This window comes from Acinonyx jubatus, chromosome E4 (genome assembly GCF_027475565.1).
Source record: "Acinonyx jubatus isolate Ajub_Pintada_27869175 chromosome E4, VMU_Ajub_asm_v1.0, whole genome shotgun sequence".
NCBI classification, from domain to species: Eukaryota; Metazoa; Chordata; class Mammalia; order Carnivora; family Felidae; genus Acinonyx; species Acinonyx jubatus.
In genome coordinates this window covers 24100315-24122931 of record NC_069395.1, presented here as the reverse complement: position 1 = coordinate 24122931, position 22617 = coordinate 24100315, and the positions used below count along the sequence as shown (strand labels likewise).

General features: G+C 37.7%; 1 protein-coding gene across 3 annotated transcripts in view; it reads right to left on the bottom strand.

Annotated features, from left to right (window-relative positions):
• Positions 1-22617, bottom strand: part of CFH (complement factor H) — a 224954-nt gene that overhangs the window by 177397 nt on the left and 24940 nt on the right. For all 3 annotated transcript variants that reach the window (XM_053209182.1, XM_027074893.2, XM_027074897.2), the window contains exons 4-7: positions 17922-17998; positions 16235-16426; positions 13382-13552; positions 5685-5855 (exon numbers count right to left, since the gene is read on the bottom strand). In XM_053209182.1, coding sequence (XP_053065157.1) covers positions 5685-5855; positions 13382-13552; positions 16235-16426; positions 17922-17998 — 611 coding nt within the window. The remainder of the gene's footprint in view (positions 1-5684; positions 5856-13381; positions 13553-16234; positions 16427-17921; positions 17999-22617) is intronic.

Genomic DNA, 22617 nt, shown 5'->3' with positions numbered 1-22617 from the left:
GAAACAACCAACAAAACTAAAGGGCAACCAACGGAATGGGAAAAGATATTTGCAAATGACATATCGGACAAAGGGCTCGTATCCAAAATCTATAAAGAGCTCACCAAACTCCACACCTGAAAAACAAATAACCCAGTGAAGAAATGGGCAGAAAACATGAATAGACACCTCTCTAAAGAAGACATCCAGATGGCCAACAGGCACATGAAAAGATGCTCAACGTCGCTCCTCATCAGGGAAATACAAATCAAAACCACACTCAGATATCACCTCACGCCAGTCTCTGACCAAAATGAACAAATCAGGAGACTACAGATGCTGGAGAGGATGTGGAGAAACGGAAACCCTCTTGCACTGTTGGTGGGAATGCAAATTGGTGCAGCCACTCTGGAAAACAGTGTGGAGGTTCCTCAAAAAATTAAAAATAGACCTACCCTATGACCCAGCAGTAGCACTGCTAGGAATTTACCCAAGGGATACAGGAGTACTGATGCATAGGTGCACTTGCACCCCAATGTTTATAGCAGCACTTTCAACAATAGCCAAATTATGGAAAGAGCCTAAATGTCCATCAACTGATGAATGGATAAAGAAATTGTGGTTTATATACACAATGGAGTACTACGTGGCCATGAGAAAGAATGAAATATGGCCCTTTGTAGCAACGTGGATGGAACTGGAGAGTGTGATGCTAAGTGAAATAAGTCATACAGAGAAAGACAGATACCTTATGGTTTCACTCTTATGTGGATCCTGAGAAACTTAAGAGAAACCCATGGGGGAGGGGAAGGAAAAAAAAAGAGGTTAAAGTGGAAGAGAGCCAAAGCATAAGAGACTCTTAAAAACTGAGAACAAACTGAGGGTTGATGGGGGGTGGGAGGGAGGGGAGGGTGGGTGATGGGTATTGAGGAGGGCACCTTTTGGGATGAGCACTGGGTGTTGTATGGAAACCAATTTGACAATAAACTTCATATATTAAAAAAAAACAAAAAAAAATAAATGAAATCAGTAAAGTTTCAGGATACAAAATCAATGCACAAAAATCTGGTGTGTTTCTATACACTAATAATAAACTATAAAAAAAGAAATTAAGAAAATAATCCCCTTTACAATAGCATCAAAACAAATAAAATGTCTAGGAATAAATCTATCCAAGAAGGTGAAAGGTTTGTACCCTGAAAACACTAGAAAATGAAGAAATAAATCAAAGACACAAATAAATGAAAGACAGTCCATGTTCATGAATTGGAAGAGTTACTGTTAAAATGTTCATACCACCTAAAGTAATCTAGAGATTCAATGCAATTCGTATCAAAATTCTGAAGGCATTTTTCACAGAAATAGAACAAACAATCCTAAAATTTATATGTAATCACAAAAGAATCCAAATCGTCAAAGGAATCCTGAGAAAGAAGAACAAAGCTAGAGGCATCATGCTTCGAGGTTTCAAACTATATTACAGAATTAGAGTAATCAAAACAGTACGGTATTAGCATCCAAGATGACACACAGCTCAACAGAACAGAACAGAGAGCCTAGAAATAAACTCATACATTTAAGGCCAGATAGTTTATGACAAAGAATCAAGAATATGCAGTGAGGAGAGGACAGTCTCTTCAATAAGTGGTGTTGTGGAAACTGGACAGCCACATACAAAAGAATGAATCTGGAACACTATCTACAACATACACGAAAACTAACACAAAATAGACGAAAGACCTGAAAACATAAAACTCCAGGAAGAAAACATAGGGGATAAGTTCCTTGACATTGATCTTGGCAATTATTTTGTAGAATTCACACCAAAAGCAAAGGCAACCCAAGCAAAACTAAACAAGTGGGACTGCATTAAACCAACTACTTCTGCACAATAAAGGAAACCATCCACAAACTGATGACTAGCCTAATGAGTAGGAGGAAATATTTGCAAATCATATATCTGATAAGGGGAAACATCCAAAATATATTTTAAAAACTCATATAATTCAGTAACAACAATAACTAAAGGCCCAATCTGAATAACACATGGGCAGACGATCTGGACAGACATTGTTTCTAGAGAAGAAACACAGATGACCAAAAGGCACATGAAAAGATGCTCAACTTATCATCAGAGAAATGAAAATCAAAACCACAATAAGATATTACTTGATACTTGTTTACATGGCTTCATCAAAAAGAAAAAAAAATGTTAGTGAGGATATGGAGAAAAGGGAGCATTTCTGCCCTGTTAATGGGAATGTAGATTGGTGCAGCCACTATGAAAACGGCATGGAGGTTTCTCAAATAATTAACAGAACTACCATATGATCCAACAATCCCACTTCTGGGTATTTATCTGAAGGAAAGGAAAAAACTAACTGAAAAGGACATATGTGCCCCATATTCACTGCAGCATTATTACAATAGTCAACCTGTGGAAGCAATCTAAGTGTCCATTACTGGATGAGTGCATAAGAAACTAGGATTAGTATTCAGCCAATAAAAGAAGGAAATGTTGCCATTTGTGATGACATGGATGGACTTGGAGGGCACCATGCTAAGTGAAATAAATCAGACAGAGAAAGACAAATACTACATGAGCTATATTTGGAATCAAAAAATACCAAACTCTTAGATAAAGAGAACAGAGTGGGAGTTGCCAGAGGCAGGGCCTGAAGGGCAGGAGAAATGGGTCAAGGGAGGTCGAAAGGTACAAACTACCAGTAATAAAATAATAAAATGATGGGGATGTAAGGTACAGACAGCATGGTGACTACAGTTATTAATACTGCATTGTATATTTGAAAGTTGCTAAGAGTAGATCTTAAAGGTGCTTCCACAAGAAAAAACATGTTAACGATGTGGTGATAGATTTAACTACAATTGTGTTTGAAGTCATTCTACAATATATAAAAGTATCAAATCATGTTGCACATTTGAAACTAATATAATGTTATATGTCGATTATATCTCAATCATTCAATCATTCAGTATTTTTATTGTAATTGTTTTACACATTAAGGTCTGTTTCATGTTGATAGGGTCTTTTGATTTGAAAATTCATTTTGGAGTTATCCCTAGAATTAATATGGAGGCCACTGACCTACTTTTTGTATCATAATGTATTCATATATTATCCAGTGTAAGTGCAGTACACCTGTACAACCAAATGTGGTATGTAAAGGAAAGGGATAGAACTACAGAGACAAAAAATACCTGGAAAAGAGTAGAGGAAACATTCCCCAGGAAAAAAGACAGTACTCTGTCGAATTGAATGGAATTTTGTTACATGGATGGTTTTGGAAAATTCTACAGTGTCTTTTTCTCCCTTCAAAAAGAGGAGCCTAATTCTCCTCCCTTTGAGTATGCAGGACTTAGAGACCCACTTCTAAAGTCTAGATATGGCTAAAGTGACAGTGTGTGACTAGTTTGTAAATGGTATGGAAGCTTCTGCCGCTCTCTCTATCAGATCATGAGCTCTGGAGAAAGTTAGCTGCCATTCGTGAAGCCTATGGAGATTCCCATGTGGTAAGTTACTGAAGCTTCCTGCCAAAAGCCTTATGAGTCAGCTGTCTTGGAGGCAGATCCTCCGGCCCCACCAAGCCATTAGGTGACTGCAGCCTAGGTCAACATCCTGACTGCAACACAAGAAGTGCCTGGCTCAGAACTAGCTAGCTAAGCCACTCCCAAATTCCTGACCCATAGAAACTCTGAGAAGATAAAGGTGTGTGGTTTGAAGCCAATATGTTTTGGGGGAAATCTGTTACACAGAAATAAAGAACTAATATATTAGGTGTTCAATGACACTAGCCTTACCAAATGTTTTATTTATTTATTATTTATTTGATTATGCCAGCTTTATTCATAATTGGTAAAACGTAGAAACAACCAAGATGTCCACCAGTATATGAATCTAATGAAGAAACCGTGATATATCCAGGCAATGGAGTATCATTTACAGCCAGAAGAAATGACCTCTCATATCATGAAAAGACTTGGAGGAATCATAAATGCATATTTCTCAGTATAAAAAAAAATCTGAAATGAGACCCACTATATGACATTCTGTTTGCAGAGACTGAGCAAGGGGAGGAATCAAAAGGTGGAGCACAGAGGATTTTTAGGGCAGTGAAAAGGTCTGTATGATACCATAAAGATGGACATTTGTCTAAACCTATAGAATGTACATCAGGAGTCAACTCTAAGGTAGACTACTGACTTTGGGTAATTATGATGGATGAATGCAGTTTCATCAATGTGAAAACATACCATTTGGGGGGCTGTTGATAAATAGGGAAGGGATGCATGTGTGGCTGCAGTGAGTATATAGCAAGTTTCTGTACCATCCTGTCAATTTGGCTGTGAACCTAAAATTTATTAATTTATTTACTTATTTGTTTACTTGTTTCAAGTTTTAATTTAAATTCCAGTTTGTTCACACATAGTGTAATATTAGTTTCAGGAGTAGAATTTAGTGATTCCTCACTTACATACAACACCCAATGCTCATCACAACATGTGCTGTCTTCAATATCCATCACTTATTTAACTATACCCCCCACCCACCTACCTCCCCTTCAGCAAACCTCAGTTTTTTCTCTATAGTTAAGAGTCTGTTTCTTGGTTTGCCTTTCTCTATTTCCCTCCCATGTTCATCTGTTTCATTTCTTAAATTCCACATATGAGTGAAATTATGGTATTTGTCTTTCTCTGACTGACTTATTTCACTTAACATAATACATCCTAGCTCCATCTATATCATTGCAAATGGCAAGAGTTCATTCCTTTTGGTGGCTGGGTAATATTCCACTGTAAATATATATGACATGTTCATTATTCATTCAACAGTTGATGGACATTGGGCTCCTTTCATACTTTGGCAATTGTTGATAATGCTGCTCTAAAAATTGGGGTGCATGTATCCCTTTGAATCAGTATTTTCTTTATCCTTTGGGCAAATACCTAGTAGTGCAATTGCTAGACCGTGGGATAGCTCTATTTTTAACTTTTTGAGGAACTTTTATATTGTTTTCCAGAATGGCTCTACCAGTTTGCATTCCCACCAGCAACATAAGAGGGTTACCCTTTCTCCACAGCCTCACCAACATCTGTTGTTTCCCATGTTGTTAGTTTTAGCCATTCTGACAAGCGAGAGGTGACACCTTACCATAGTTTTGACTTGTATTTCTCTGATGATCAGTAATGTTGAACATCTATCCTTTCCTATGTCTGTTAGCCATCTGGATCTCTTCTTTGGAAAAAATCGATAAAGAAATTACCAAACTTAATGCACAAAAACCAAATAATCCAGTTAGGAAGTGGGCAGAAGACATGAAAAGACATTTTTCCAAAGAAGACATCCATATGGCTAACAAACACATGAAAAGCTGGTCACCATCACAGGCAGGAAAATGCAAACAAAATGGTTTAGTTCAGATATTAGAATTACATTAGTTAGAGAAACTTATATTCATACACACATATTAAACATCAAATAGCATAAAATAGTTTTTAATTTTCAAAAATGTGATTTAGACCATGCTTAAAATTGTCTACTTTGAAAGGAATGTCTCTGTAGCCCCTGCTTTACACACACCGTAAGGCAAAGATTTGGATTTATTGTGTCCCCATTTTTGTTGCTGTAGTTTAAGAGACAGTAATTTCAGAATTAAGAAGTAGGTCAAGATATGTAGGGAACTTACCACATCTTGGCTGAGGTACCCAGACAGTTTTAGTACATGTTGCCATTTTTTCTCGGTTTGAAGGATAAAAGCCAGGTTTACAATTATATGTGATTTCATCTCCACTTCTGTATCTGATGCTTTGGGGCGTGTAGTCACCATTTTGAATATTAGGAGAAGGACATAAGAATTCTGGAGAAAAAAGGACATGTGGATAATGTTGAAACCACTACCCATTAAAATAATCAAGTACATAAAAATATAGAAAGTGGATATTATTTTTTTTGTCCCTACCACAGCAAAAATTGGGATTAAAATGAGGATAGTCTTATATCCTTCCCACCATATCACTCATGTCCCAGTACTCTATCTCTTATCTGCTGTATTTGTGCACCCCTGGACTCTTGAATCCTCTTTCCCTAAAGCCATAACATACATCATAATATTCCATATGTGGCAATAAACTCACGACAAATCACTTTAACTCTTCTTTCCAACTATTCTTCAACTTCCTTGGCATCTGTGGTTGTCATAGGGACTATTTACAAATGGCCTGAGTCTCTTCCTTCCAGACACTTAATAGGAGTGCATATCCCTGCACATTTGAAGGAGACATGGCCCTGTGATTTGCATAGGACAAGGAAATGAATGTAAACTAACATGTTTCCTTTTAGGGAGGAAATTTTAAAAGCCATTGTGTGAATTTTTATGTTATTTCCACAGCTGCAGGGATGAAGGAAAGTCATGGAGAGGTGATGTCTATATCCCTTAATTCTTACAGCTAATATAATGAGCAGAGTCCCTTCAGACCTACATTGGAAGTGAGCATAAATAGGAAATAAACTTTAATTTATTAGGCTATTGCAATCTTGGGATACATTTTTCTTACTGTAATAGAATAACCTAGTCCAGGGTTTGGAGAAAACCTATTTTATGTAAAGATAAAAGGTCTCTGTCCCAACTACTCAGCATGAACATAGTCCTAAAAGATACATAGACAAATGAACATGGCTGTATTCCAATAAAACTTTGTTTACACAAAGGGCACAGCCTGGATTTGATTTTCAAACTATAATGTGCTCTCCCATGACCTACTTTATCTTAATTCATAAAGCTCTTTCTCAGTTCTTTCCATCAACTTTTCTGTACCTCACCAATGGATCAGTTTGCAATACTCCTTTTCTTTTTCTTTTTTTAAATTTAAATTTTATTTTTTACTTTACATCCAAATTAGTTAGCACATAGTGCAACAATGATTTCAGGAGTAGATTCCTTAATGCCCCTTACCCATTTAGCCCATTCCCCCTCCCACAACCCCTCCAGTAACCCTCTGTTCTCCATATTTAAGAGTCTCTTAAGTTTTGTTCCCCTCCTTGTTTTTATATTATTTTTGCTTCCCTTCCCTTGTGTTCATCTGTTCTGTGTCTTAAAGTCCTTACATGAGTGAAGTCATACGATATTTGTCTTTCTCTGAGTGACTAATTTTGCTTAGCATAATACCCTCTAGTTCCATCTACGTAGTTGCAAATGGTAAGATTTCATTCTTTTTGATTGCAGAGCAATATTCCATTGTATACATATACCACATCTTTATCCATTCATCCATCGATGGACATTTGGGCTCTTTCCATACTTTGTCTATTGTTGATAGTGCTGCTATTGGGGTGCGTGTGTCCCTTCACAACAGCATACCTATATCCCTTGGATAAAATACCTAGTAGTGCAATTGCTGGGTTGTAGGGTAGTTCTATTTTTAATTTTTTGAGGAACCTCCATATTGTTTCCAGAGTGGCTGCACCAGTTTGCATTCCCACCAGCAGTGCAAAAGAGATCCTCTCTCTCCACATCCTGGCCAACATCTGTTGTCTCCTGAGTTGTTTATGTTAGCCATTCTGACAGGTGTGAGGTGGTATCTCACTGTGGTTTTGATTTGGCAATACTCCTTTTCTAATAAAATATCATAGCTTTAAACTATTGTTGAAATGTTATATAACCATTTATATTGGTGCCATGTTGACATTCAGCATTGCCAGAAAATCATTTATATTCTCCCAAATTACTTCCTATTCCATTTCCCAAAGTAAGTGACTCATGATTCCTTATTTTCTTCAAAAGCCATCTAACACAATAGCTCCTTCATTGACAAATAAATTCTTGCATTCACAAAAAACAATTCAGACCACAAACTGTGGATTCCCTAGATTTCTTTATAACATGCTTTTAACTTTGGCTATATCTGTTTTAAACTTTAGCCTTTCCCTTACTCTGATGATAAGGTGTTTTTTTCATATTCATGTTAGCTTTTCAAAACTTTAATCTCCTGTAGAGCATCTCCCACAGAATAAACCATTGTTTATTCCTTCCCTCTCTCTTTTTGTCTACAATTCTCTCTTAAATGGATATGCAAGCTTCTCTAATTTTAAACTCCTTCTCTCAACCCTTTGTTCAAGGTAGTTGATGTACTACCTTCTCCTCTCCTTCACAACAAGGATCCTTCAAATATCATCTTACAATTAGTATCTCCAGTTTTCAACCTCCCATTTATTCTTCAATCTACTGCTATCTCTGGCTTCTGACATCCCCAACAGGCTGGTGGTACTCAGACAAAAGTCACCAATGTCCTCTAATTTCCAAATGCAAAAACTCTGTATTGCACATATCACAGTGCCTGGTACTATAGACCATGGGCTCCTTAATTATTTATTGAATTAAATAGATAAAAACCCTCTGTAATATTTGACACTGTTGATCACTGACTTCTCGACATTCTCCAATGCCTTACATTCTTATGTCTTCCTACTACTCTTTAATTTTGTCTGAACGGTATTATTTTCTTTTATTTCTAGTTGCCCTCCTTCCTCTGCTCTACTTAATTTTAGGCCCTGTCTACTTCTCAGATCTCATCTCCTACCAAGGTCCCACTTACTCTCTATACTACCAACACAATAGCCTTCTGTCTGATGTTCACACATGCCAGGCTTATTCATATCACTTGCACTTTTTATTCCTTATTTCTTGAGTGATGCTCCTCTAGATCTTCCTGCTGACTCTTATCACCACCTCAGAAATATCTTGCCTGAAAACCCAACAAGTATTGTATGAATGAATAGCTATACTTTACAGTTGGTTCTACATGAGTATTTGTCCTTGATTTTGTTGTTTGCTTCTTCACAATCTCTCTGTGAATCAAGACACTTCAATGATAAAAAGCTATCATCATTACGCTAATAACTCTTCAGTGAGATCCAAATCCATATATCCAACGGAAGCTTCACATTAGACAGGTCCATGTGAGTAATTCAAAGGCACATTCAACTAACTACATGCCAAACTAAATCAACTTTTTCTCAATATATGCTTTCCTCCTGTGTTCAACATTTTAGTTTGTGACACAAAAACCTCATGACAGGAGCCTGGAAATTTATCCTACCTACGTTCTTCCCCTTCATTTCAATATTCATTCACACAACACATTCTATAATCTTATAATTATTGCTTATATACCTCCTACTCTTCATACCATGCTTCCACTGTGTACATCCAACTCCTAGAGGTATTATCAAAGTCTTAATTGGTCTTAAATTTGTACTTCATTCCTCCAGAATAAGCTTTAATAAGTCTCTATTCCAAACATGATAATATACTTTTTAGCAATGATTATAGTAGAGAGGATTAACTATGTGAGTACCTAACACAAATTTTAAGTATAATATCTCTACAGTGCCTGATTTTAATTTAAAACCCTCAGATGAGCCTTAAATGTGCTTATTTACTTTTATTTTTTCTCCTCACTTTATTCTGCTCTATCATATTTTCATAGACGTATTGCAGTGCAGTTTATTATATCCTGATTTTTACTTCATACTGTGGCTTAACTTAATTTTGAATTCAAAAGCTACAAGATATAAAAAACAAGAGTTTTATTAAGAGGCCAACAAAAAATATTGGGAGGATTTTGTCAAATAATTAAGAAATAAGATCTTCAGGTGATTACTCTTGAGCAGTGGACATAAATCACTTAATAAATTGTAATTCCCTACTTTCATAATTTCCATTAAAATAAATGATGCTAGTAAAACATTGCCAGGGCAAGTACCTCTATCTAAAACAGTACTGGAGAATGTCTGCATGTGTGGGGTCACATTTTTTCCTACTGTTAGATACCACCAGTAAGCATTTGAGATAAGAACAATAATTTAATGCTAGCACTCTATGTTGTTCATCATCAGAAAATCTGACTTGTACGGAGAACAGATGGATTTGGAGCAAAGGTGGCTTTTATTTAGCAGGTCTTGGTACTTTTAATTATTCCTATAAATGATTTGCTGTCAGAGACTGGTTCCTATTAGATGAAGAGACCAAAGTTTTGACAAATCACCTTCAAACAGAACCCCTGAAGGGCGCCTGGGTGGCTCAGTCAGTTAAGTGTTCAACACTTTATTTCAGCTCAGGTCATGATCTCATGGCTCGTGAGATTGAGCCCCACAGTGGGCTCCATGCTGACAGTGTGAAGCCTGCTGGGGATTCTCTCTTTCCTTTCTCTCTGCCCCTACTCCCAGTCATGCGCGCTTTCTCTCTCTCTCTCTCTCTCAAAGTAAATAACATTAAAAAAAAAAAAAAACCTGACACATAAAATCATAAACCGGATGGAAAAAATTTTAAATATTTTATCCTAGGTTATTTTATTTTAATTTTATTTTAGTTCCAAATTTATTATAGATTTGGAGAAAGCAAGATCTATAGATTTGGAATTCATCATTACCGGCAAGTAGATCCTTCTATTGTCCTAGGAAAATAAGGAGAAGCATTTGTGATATACTAGCTAAGGTACAATGTAGAGTACCTTCTACTTTTAAACTTATTTTTAAATGTTTATTTATTTATTTTGAGAGAGAGGGAGTGCACGCACGAGGGCGTGGCAGAGAGAGAGGGAGGGAGAGAATCCCAAGCAGGCTCCATGGTGTCAGTGAAGAGCCTGATGCAGTGCTCAAACTCTAGAACCAAACTGTGAGATCATGACCTGAGCTGAAATTAAGAACGGTATCCTTAACTGACTGAGCCAACAAGGTGACCCTGGAGTTCCTTTTAATAAAAGACTTCTCTGTATCCAGGTAATGAACCAGTGTTGTAACAGAGAGTGCATGCTTATTTAATTTGGGGTGAACCTCTCTTTATATGTGTTGATGTTTAGTAAACTGTTTTGTGAGAGTATCCAATCTTAGAGCACCTCAATCCTGGCATCTCTCTCCCCAAAGAAAGGAGGATTCTAAGGCATCCTGTCTTGAGTTTTTGAGTTATACAATTGACTAAGAAAATGAAAAACAAATTCTAAAAAGAAAATGTGTTACAAATGTGGGATCTTTACTGTGTGTGTGTGTGTGTGTGTGTGTGTGTGCGCGCGCACGTGCATGGGTGTGGTGTAGATGGGTCAAGTTTCAAGTAAGCCTAGGAATTGTAGCAACACATATGGGAAAAACAGATTTCCCACATTAAAACAAATATGTGCTCAGCAACAGCTTTAAGCAGGTAGCTATGTGACCAAGAAAAAGAACTAACTAGACAACTTCTATGGAGCAGTCAGGCTATCCTGAGTCCTATGTCAAAGTAAAACTGAATTCAGATCCTGACGTCTTACTTGGAAGTAAGTAAATTTCATTGAAACCTGGAATGATGATTTATTCTAATGTTCACTGAAACCTGGAGTGATTTATTCTAATGTTTATACAGGACAAAGGCCTGATATAAAGTAAGGGGTTTATAAGTTATATTTTGACGACTGGATGGATAATTTAGCTCTCTAAATATTTAAGTCAGGCTCTGGAAGTAAAACATACGGCAGAAGTTAATGCCAGAGGACCTGTGCACCCACTTTCTTTGAGTAGGAGCCACAAATGCCATGAAGCCAAACAGCTGGACTCCATACATGATCCGCTGATCACAGATCTAATGTGGGTGATCACTGTCTTCTCTTCACTAACCTCTTTGTAAAATATTTTCTTAACAATGCCTGAAAGTGGAGGTCACTCAGTTGTAGGAAGATATATTTTCCAAGGAGCTACTTGTGGACTCAACCCCAAATTTCTTTCGGGGGGTTGGGGTGCCTGGCTGGCTGAGTCAGTAGAGCATGTGACTCTTGATCTCAGGGTTGTAAGTTCAAGCCCCAGGTAGGGTATGGAGCTTACTTTTAAAAAAAAAGTTCAAAAAATTTAAAAAAAAAATTTGTAAATGTTTATTTAAAAAAAATTTTTTTTGTAACGTTTATTTTATTTTTGAGACAGAGAGAGACAGAGCATGAACGGGGGAGGGGCAGAGAGAGAGGGAGACACAGAATCGGAAGCAGGCTCCAGGCTCTGAGCCATCAGCCCAGAGCCCGACGCGGGGCTTGAACTCACGGACCGTGAGATCGTGACCTGAGCTGAAGTCGGACGCTTAACCGACTGAGCCACCCAGGCGCCCCTGTAAATGTTTATTTTTGAGAGAGACAGAGTGTGAGTGGGGGAAGGGCAGAAAGAGAGAGAGGGAGACACAGAACGTAAAGCAGGCTCCAGGCTCTGAGCTGTCAGCACAGAGCCCGACACAGGGCTCAAACTCATGAACTGCAAGATCATGACCTGAAGTCAGACGTTTAACCGACTGAGCCACCCAGGTGCCCTCAACCAAAAAATTTTTTAAAATAAGAACAAAATCATTCAAAATCTAACTCTAGTTTTTGTAAGAGAGGATCATTAAACAAGGTTTACGCATGGAATTATGAATCCTATGATTAAAAGTTCAGAGAGCTCTTAAGAGTTCAACTCTTCTCACCATCTCCCCACCTACCCTGGGCCACAATATGACCATATCTATAAAAGTCACCCTTTTAGAAAGGCACTTGACCTCTGATTTCATGTAGGATAGCACTTGTAACTTGTTTCACTCGCTGCTGCAGCCTGCATCCGAAGTTAACGCACCCTTTTCCATAAATGTTTCCAAACAGCTCAACACAGTTGTTACTGTGCGACATGTAATAGCTGTACCTTCTTGCTATTCTTCTAATGATATGATGTCTTAAACTCAACCTTTTACAGTTTTGCATCTGGACCACGATAGTTTGAAACTCTCTCTTTTGAAATGAGGTAGGCTAAGTAGAACACAATATTACAGACATAACTTTTGGTGGGCACGAAGCACAGTTGACGTGGATTCTACATCTGCACAATATCCCCCATTAGGAAGCCTAAAAGAGTTTGGTGGGTGCCCCCTCCCACCCCCCTGCATCATCATCACTATTGATTCATATTACGCCTGTGCTTAGTGAAATCTCTAGTTATTTCCACTTAATTCCATTGTTAATTGAGGGTTCCCTCATATGGTATTCATCTCATTTACTTTGTTTGCAAAGCTAACTGCTCGGCTTTACAAGAGCAATCTGTCTGAGAAGTAATCATGCCTGGGAAGCCTATTATTGCCCTGGCTCTGCTCTAGACTTGATTTTTGACCGCAGACCAACTACTTAATGAGCTATTGAGCTTTTCTGTTCCTTTTATGTCTATCTTCAGAACGAGGGAATTATACCAAAATTAATTTTTGCACACATAAAACGTTAAGTATATCGTATTTATGAGTTGGTTCTTGTCAACATTAACGCTCCATTGTGAGAAAAAATAAACTGCTTCACTGTAAGGAATATATGAATGAAAAGAATTGATAAAATATATAGAAAAGAAATATAACATTACCTTTACATGAAGGGGTTGGAGTCCATCCCGATGCAGTGCATATGGCATCTCCTTTACTACTGTATTCATAACCCTGGTGACATGTATACTGAAATCGTTCATTTTCCTTGTAAGTTTTCTTCAGAGATGCAGCATTTCCATTTGCGATTTCTGGCTTTTGGCAGGAAATTTCTAAATATAAGGGATTAAATTCCAAAATGTTTGTTATATATTAAAGAGCCATGTCTAAGACATAGTTAAAGATACAAGTTTTGTTTCCTTTAGGCAAATCAGACAACGAAACAAAACTTCTATTTTGACATGGATGCTTGAATAGTTTATCTGTTGTTTTTAATTTGGTTTTTGAAATAAGGTAAAATTCTGATTAAACTTCTGTTGCTAGGGGTGCCTGGGTGGCTCAGTTGCTTAAGTAACTGGCTCTTGATTTTGGCTCAGGTTATGATCTCATGGTTCCTGGGATCGTACGTACCCTGTCTGTGGCTTCCTGCTGGCAGTGTAGAACCTTCTTGGGATTCTTTCTCTTTCTTTCTCTGTCCCTCCCTTACTCATGCCTTCTCTCTCTCTCTTTCTATCAAAAATAAATAAATAAATAAAAATTATGTTGCTTATTTTATTTGCTTTGAAGATAAATTAGTCCTCTTCAAGTAAATAGTGGCCAGTAATGATACCAACTATATATATATATATATATAATTGGGTATAGATATATAGGATTATTGTGATAAATATTTTCACCGAATGACTTGTAAAAATTATGTATTTTCTAGTTATCGATAATAGAGTCATAATTGGCATAACACTTTGTCAAAGAAGTTAATTTAACCTATTGTCATTATATCTATGAATTACATCTTCTGTTTTTGTGGCTTTACCATCCATCAAAATTTTCTGTCAAGAAAACCCCAAAACTGGCCATCATATTTGCCCCCATCTTCTCTCAAACATTTCCCTCTGGGATTATGGCAACAATAACTAATTTCCCAGATGCTATTCTCGCACCTCTGTAATCTATTTTCCTGTTTGTAACTTAATGACTGTTTTTCTTGTCCCTTCATCGCTCCGTGGAAGGATTCCACTGAAATCCTCCATCGATTCCCAATTCAGTCTGAATAAAAGCCAAATTCTTCAGCATGATATGGAGCACCTTAGAACCTTGCACTGGCCTATCTTCAAGCCATCACTGACCTACCCCTACTTGCGTCCTACACAACGGCCTCGAAGACATGGAACAGGGGAGCTTCAGGCTCCTGGAAGCCTCACTGCATTTGTACCTTCCTCTCCCTGAACTTCTCCCGACTGATATACTTTTCCCCTCCTCAACTTCGTTGGAAAAAGTCTCATTCTTTCTTCAAAATGTATCTTATGCATTAGTTATTCCAGTAAGGTTTTACTAAGCACAGAAATTTAGGTTTTTTTCAAATTTTATTTATTTTGAGAGAGAGAGTTTGAGAGAGACAGTGAGAGAGAGAGAGAGAGAGAGAGCGCGTGAGTTGGGGAGGGGCAAAGACAGAGGGAGAGAGAGGATCCCAAGCAGGCTCCACTCTGAGCGTGGAGCTGGATGCCAGGCTGGATCTCATGACTGGGAGATCACAACCTCAGCTAATATCAGGAGTCTGATGTTCAACTGACTGAGCCACCCAGGTGCTCAGAAATTTAGTTTTAAGGAGGAAACCCCATCTGTGAGCCTCTGGGGTATACAGTATTTGCTGTGCTGAATAGAAATATGATTGCCATTACTGACTTGAAGAACTAATATTGTTAGAGAGAATTTTTAAGAACACAAATGCTTTTCCCTGCATCTCATTACAGGATAGACTAAACTAAGAAAGTGTGAATTTTAGAAAAAATATTAAAAAAAAAATGGCAGCTATATCTGCCAAACAAGTATTGGTAAAATGAAGTAGACTGACCATAATGTTTCATTACAAAAGCCTGATCACCATACTGGTCATGATGCACTGGTTAGCAGTATTATAACTAAAGAAATCTTTTTTTTTTAAATTGTTTTAATGTTTATTTATTTTTGAGACAGAGAGAGACAGACCATGAACAGGGGAAGGTCAGAGAGAGAGGGAGACACAGAATCGGAAGCAGGTTCCAGGCTCTGAGCTGTCAGCACAGAGCCCGACGCGGGGCTCGAACTCACGGACCGTGAGATCATGACCTGAGCCGAAGTCGGACGCTTAACCGACTGAGCCACCCAGGCGCCCCTATAACTAAAGAAATCTTGACTTGCAGTTTACTATAGAATTTTTTTTTAACAGGCAGAAAGTTATTTAGTGAATTCAGTTTAGTTCCACAATATTTCTCTACAGTGCAAATATAAAATAGGACCCCATTCTAGAAGTGTTATTCAAGAACAGAATGTTATAATGATATATCAGTAGAAATAAATAATGACTTTTTGATCTTACAAATTCAAAGAAAACCTGTTCTGTAGGCCAATATTAAATCTTACAGCAGAAATGGTTAGTATTCTATTTGAGCATGAAAGCCCATTACAATTTAATTATGGATAAGACCATGGAATTTGGTTTCAGATAACCTAGGTTTGAATCTTAACTCCACCGTTATGCCATCATAACCTTGGTCATGAGATGTAAGTTTTTTGCCCCACAATGTCCTCAGTTATAAAATAGAGGTGAAAACAGTGCATAAATCACAGTCATTTTGAAGGTAAAATGGAATGTAAAGAACTTAGATTAATTACTGACAAATAGTAAGTGCCCAATAAATGTTAGTTTTAATGTTATTAGTATAATTAGTATTATTCTATGCATAATATTTAAAAGTGCAAATTTTCATGAGAAAAACTAAAACTGTCCGATCCCATGAACAGTAAATGTATCTTACCCACACATTTTGGGCTTTCTCCACTCCAAACACCATTCGTTGAGCAATGTATTTCTGCAGGCCCAACAAGCATGAAGCCTGAATTGCACACAAACCGTACTACTTGTCCAAAAGTATATTCCTTGTCTAGTTCCAATGCGCTACTGGTCAATCTCCCATTCTCTGGATGTGTCACTGGTAAACACTTAACAACTGAAAAAAATAAATATAACTTTTCCTAATAGAATTTGACAACTTTATTATGAAAAATATGTATATATACACATACAGGTATAAAGTCATTAACAAAGAAAGATTGGGGGAATTACTTAATTTTTTTAAAGAAGCATTTGATAAACCTGTTTGTTGGATATAAAGGCTTATAACTTAAAAAAAATCAATAAGCTTATCTCTGATTATTTTCTATGAGAGCGGACAAAGAAAAAATTATTTCTTTGAATGTCAGTTTACATTTTTATAGTAACAAATAAATGTTCCTTAAGTACTTGAAAAATATAAAGCTTGAGATAATTAGATGAAATTTTTCACTTAAGCCCTAGGATAATATAACACTGTATTCCTAAAAGGTATAAATGCAAACTTTCTGATTCTATTTCTTTCAATAGATAAACAGTCCTTAATTTTCCTTCCTCTCCCACATCAGTGCTCAAAATAATCTGAGTATTCCTTTTGATTTTACTTAATATTTTCCAATACCTTGTAGGTTATGGCATTTAAACTTTATTTTAGAGTAGAATCATCCAGGATGCTCATTAAGATGGAAATTCTATGGCTATCTCCCTGCGCTATTACCTGAGATACTGACTTAATAGGTTTTTAGTAACCCAAAATTTCAGCTTTAAACAAGCACCTCAGGTGATTTCAGTGTAGATGTTCCTTAAAACATTTAGATCTTTCCTCTCATTTCCATAAGTTCTCTTCTTTAGGTAATGGGACTTTTGAGTGATCACATTCCCACTCGCCCTCCTCCTCCTCCTCCTCCTTCATCCTCCTGGTCCTGCCTCCCTCCCCCTTTTCCTCATTCCCTCCCTCCTTCCCCCTCTCTCTCCCTCTCTATTTACTTCTCACCATGGAACTAAGAAAGACTACTCTGACTCATCTATTTCCATGATGACTAGAGAGATTGGCATTACTCTCCCAAAATTTAGAAACAGGATCTACATTTTTCTCATTCTGACTCTTGGTTTTATGGATCAGTAAGAAAAGTAGAGCTCTTCCTTACTTCCTGCCTCTTTTCAGTAAGACTAAGACCACAGGAAAACCTCCTTTGCCATGCAAGAGGGGAGAGATAACTGAATCTGGTCTCCATTTCAGATGTTATTGACAATCTCTGCATTTGGGTGGATATTGATTGAGTATGTATTCATTAGTAAAGCTGAAATTCTGATTCTTGTGCTATTTCTAGTGTTTAGAATCCAAAAGGAAAGGAAAATAGGTTTTAGATTTCCTAATCTCTAATACTTTGAATACATTAGATCAGATGAAACTGCATTCACATTTGGTCAATAAAACACAAAATAACATAGTAATAAAAAGCTTAAATATCCATTCTATATTAGAAGCCACAAAAATACTGAATCAAAAATATGTAATTACAAACTTTAAGCATTATTTTAATGTAGATATCTCAAAAAAGTCTTAGTTCTTTTAAATATTTGAATGTATTTGTTAACAATTTTACATATACCTTCACATATAGGAACATCATTGGTCCATCCATCAGATTCACACTCACGGAAATTGATGCTACCTAGCATCTGATACCTGAAAACCAAAAATAACAGAGTGGTGAGCTAATGTGTATTTATATGCAATATTAACTTTGATACATTCTGAATGTCCAGGAACTCCATTTCAGAGAAAATTAGAAGCATATACACTTCCTTCCTCTCTCCCTTCCTTCTTTCCTTCTGTCTTTTCTCCCCTCCCTCTTACTTTTTCCCTTCCTTTCTTTCTCTCTTTTCTTTCTCTTTCTTTTTTTAAAATTTCTATCTTTCCTTTTTTTAAAACTTGTGTGTTCTTTTTGTAAGTATATGAGATGAATAATTTTTTTAAGTTTATTTGTTTTGAGAGAGAGAGGGAGAGAGAAAGAGAGAGAGAGATGGGCAGAGAGAGAGGGAGAAAGAGAATCCTAAGCAGGTTCCCCATTGTCAGTGCAGAGCCTGATGCAGGGCTCAATCTCATGAACCGTGAGATCATGCCCTGAACCAAAATCAAGAGTGGGACACTTGATTCCGAGGGAGAGGGTCCAACAAGGTGGAGAAGTAGGGGGATCTGAAGTTCTCTCATCTCTAAAACAAAGCAGTGTTGAGGCCAAAGGACCTTGAACTCCAAGAGTCCATGGCAAAGTGACAGAGATGCTTCCAGGGACCAACCGTGACAACCTGACGGGCCATAGGTGCATGATTGCAAACTGGGAGAGAGAAAATGAACAGAGGGGAGGGATCCCCTTCTGCAGAGAGACAAAGGGAAGAGAAAGAGAGGCTGCGGATGCATAGGACTCTATCTGGATAAGAGGAAAACCACAGAGTGAGACATAGAATGATCCAATCTCGAACTCAGGGGCTTCCTCCAGCCTGGGGCCAGACCAGTCATCCTATTTGTGTACCTGGGGAGGAGGGGAGCCAGCCCTGGGCTCGGTAACTAGTTCAGAGGCCCACTCCCCAGTGGGAGAAAGCAACCCACTCCCTGGAGTGCTGTGGGAAGAAGGTATATATCCACTCAAAGGAGCAGCACTTTCCCCCAAACCAGGGCGGAGGGAGTGGGAACCTTAAAGATATAAGCACCAGGGAGGCATGGGCATGGGGGGGACCAGGACAAACCACCTCATTTGCGCCAGAGGCACAGTGAAGACTGCTTGAAAAGAGTGGTTTGGGAAACCTGGTCCATGGAGGAGAGACTGGGGTGGCACCATTTTTCTCTCCATCACCAACAAGGTGGGGCTTCCGGTAGGGGAAAGGGGCTTCCGGTAGGGGAGTGGGGCTTCCGGTAGGGGATAGCGGACCCATAGGGGAGGTAGGATCCACCCACACCAAACCACACCCCTCTGCTCCTGGTAACTGCCTATCTACCAGAGCAGGACTCACGTGGATGAACCCAACGGCCCCTCCTTCAGACCAAGGCTGTTGCATTGCTTGATTTAATTCCCCAGACAATTTTTATTATATAGATATATTCTTCCTTCCCTTTCTCCTTCTTATCTCTTCCCTCCTCTAGTCTGGTTCCTCTGGTTGTTGGTTTGCTTAAGCAGATACATTTAATCTATTCTCTTGATACATGTTCTATACTTCTTTATTTTCCTTTCTCACTCTGGATTAAGGCATATAGTTTCTCTGTCTGGACAATTTTCTTTTCTCTTCTTTTCTTTTCTTTTCTTTTTCCCTGCCTCCTTCTTTATTTTCCTTTCTCTCTCTCTGGATTAAGCCATGTAGTTTCTCTGTCTGGTCAATTTTTATTTTCTTTCCTTTTTCCCTGCCCCTGTCACTTCTCTCTTTGTATGGGATAAGGCCTCTTGCATCAGCACCACCTCCACCCTGTTATTTACTTGTAGCTGGTGTTTCTGTTTTTTCATTTTTGGGTTTTTTTTTGTTTGTTTGTTTTGTTTTCTGTTTGTTTTTTGCTTGTTTTCCTTTCCAGGGCTACGTCAACGAACAAATCAAGGCACACCTGGTAGAGGGTCCAAAACACCACTAGGAATAGGGAGATAAAGTAACCAAAGTCACAACAACAGAGAGCAAGTAATGTTCTCCAAAAAAAACATCTTCTGAAAGCCCAGGCCCTGGACACTGGCCCCTCTTTAATATAGTAGCGCTCGCAGGTGCAGGGCACATAACAAGCTTTTAAAACTCATAAGGGACAGAAAACTAGCCAAAATGATGAACCAGAAGAATTCTCCTCAAAAAAAATTCCAGGAAGAATTGACAGCTAAAGAATTGATCAAAACAGATATAAACAATATAACTGAACAATAATTTAGAATAATAGTCATAAGATTAATTTCTGGGCTTGAAAAAAGCATAGAAGACAGCAGAGAATCTATTGCTGCAGAGATCAAGGAACTGAAAAATAGTCATGATGAATTAAAATAGTGGGACACTTAACTAATTGAGCCATCCAGGCACCCCTTTCTATCTTTTTTAAGCTTCTTTCTTACTTAAGAAAGGCGCTAAATCTTCAGGCACACGGACTAGGAATAATCATAATCCTTGGTTCATGACACAAACTCATTACAATTTCGTGCTAAATATCCTCTTATGTTTTTCACTGACTTAGTCAATTAGTTACACATTAACAATGTTATAACCTCCTTGAACTACCACCAAAACCAAAAACCAAAAACATGATAATAACCAAGAATTAACAATATGTTACCCTTCCTCTACTCTTGTTCCATACTCCTACTCTCCACAATTATGACATTTTTGGAACATTTGGGGCTTTTTACATAATCAAGGATAGTACTAGCCAACACAGCATGTGGTATATTTTTAACACTTGTCTTCATTTTCCTGTCTCCATCCTAGGCATTTTTTAGAGTGTGGTCATTGAGTCAGGTTTCCTTATACATCCTATTCAATGTCAAATTTATCTAACTGTGGAAGCCATCAAGCCAGTGCTGAAAATCCTAAAAGCTCTACTTGCATGAAAGTTCCTTGGGGCAGATGCAAAATGTACAATCATTACTAGAGGCTTTAGAGCAAAGCAAATCATCCTTCTTAATATTTTTTAATATTACAGTGGACAGCAAGAAGCAGAAATCTTTTTCTTAAAAAATAAATAATGGGCAGGATTTTGATAATCACAAGAGATAATTTTGAGAACGGGCCTCTCCTAAACTTCTAAATAATTCTACATAGACAAATGTTTCCTTTGTCTGCAAATAAGGATTGCTTCACCCATTACACAAGTAAAACAAACAAACAAACATTCTCCCTCAAAAAATACTTTGTATTTCTCTGAATGTTACTGTTTGTTCCTAATTCTCTGAAGGAAGAAAAACTTTTAATAGATTAAATGAGAATCACAGAACTTGAAGTCAAACAATTACTCTATGTTTTTTTCATATAAAGGAAAAAAATAATTGGCTATTAAAATTTCTTCTTTGTCTCCTCTACTGGTACCCTGCTCCAACATAGAAAGTACTTTCCTGGTTAACATTTTCCATCTACACCAGAAACCCACCTGTTTTAGGTGGGTGTTTTAGGAATTCTGCCAAATTCTACACAAAACTGCTTATGGCCCATATACATAGGGAAAGGGGAAAGAAAAAGAGCTTGTCCAAATGTTGGTACTTGGGTGAAAGTAATAGCTTATGTATCAGCAACCCCAGCTGGGCAAAATAGCAGAAAAACGTTTTGCAGAGTGCTTCCTTAAAACTACCTACCTGTAGGATACTGAAACTAGCTATCCATATCAAGTATCCTGATAAGTGGATAGTATTCAGCTAAATAGGTATTTAGCAGAGAAAAGGTGGATGGGGACAAGGGATCAAAGAGGGTCGGCTGACTAGCAGAAACCATGGGTGTAGTAAACCCATTCTACATTGTTTCCACAACTAGGACAAAAGATTTACATCCCTTCAGATAGGTAAAACAATCTCTCTAAAATTTTTAAAATAGCATAAAATTGATGTTTGCTGATCTTGCATAGTCCAAGGACTTTTATTTCCCTGATGAATATCTAGTCCTTGGTGGAGGCCCAAGCTGAGTGGCAGAGGCAGTTACTTTTATAGTCTTTAACTGAGTTTGCCCAGAATTCATACAAGATGAAGGAAGCAAAGATGAATTAAGTGGAGCCAGAGTAGGAGGTAAAGTATGTTGCTGATTTTTTCACCAAATTATAAATATTTATTGCTGAGGTCTAGGGAATCTAGTGGATGAAGTCTATGAGTTTTGATCCCTTTTTGCGAGGTCCAATATGGAACCTAAAGGGGTCAGACAAGCCTGTATTGAAAGGGATGTTACAGAAGTGAACAGTGAGGTAATTGGAAAATTTAGGCCCAGATGTCTTCATCTATGTGTTCATGTATAAGAAGTCAGCAGCAATGATTGAAAGTTGAACTAAAAATATGTTTGAAAAATCTCAGATAGTGAACAAAGCCTAAAATTGTTAAGAACTAAGACTTATTGGGTGTCTGCAATATCCCAAGAATGCTTTGAAGGTCTTCAGTGTGTGTCTTATTTATGTTTTTCACCAATCCGATGATGTACCTGCTATGTTTCTACTTTTTTTTTTCTTTTTAGAGAGAGAGACAGACAGAGAAAATGTGAAAGTTGGGAAAAGGGACAGAGGGAGAGACAGAATCCCAAGCAGGCTCCATGCTCAGTGCATAGCTTGATGCAGGGCTCAATCCCACCACCCCTGGGATCATGACCTGAGCCAAA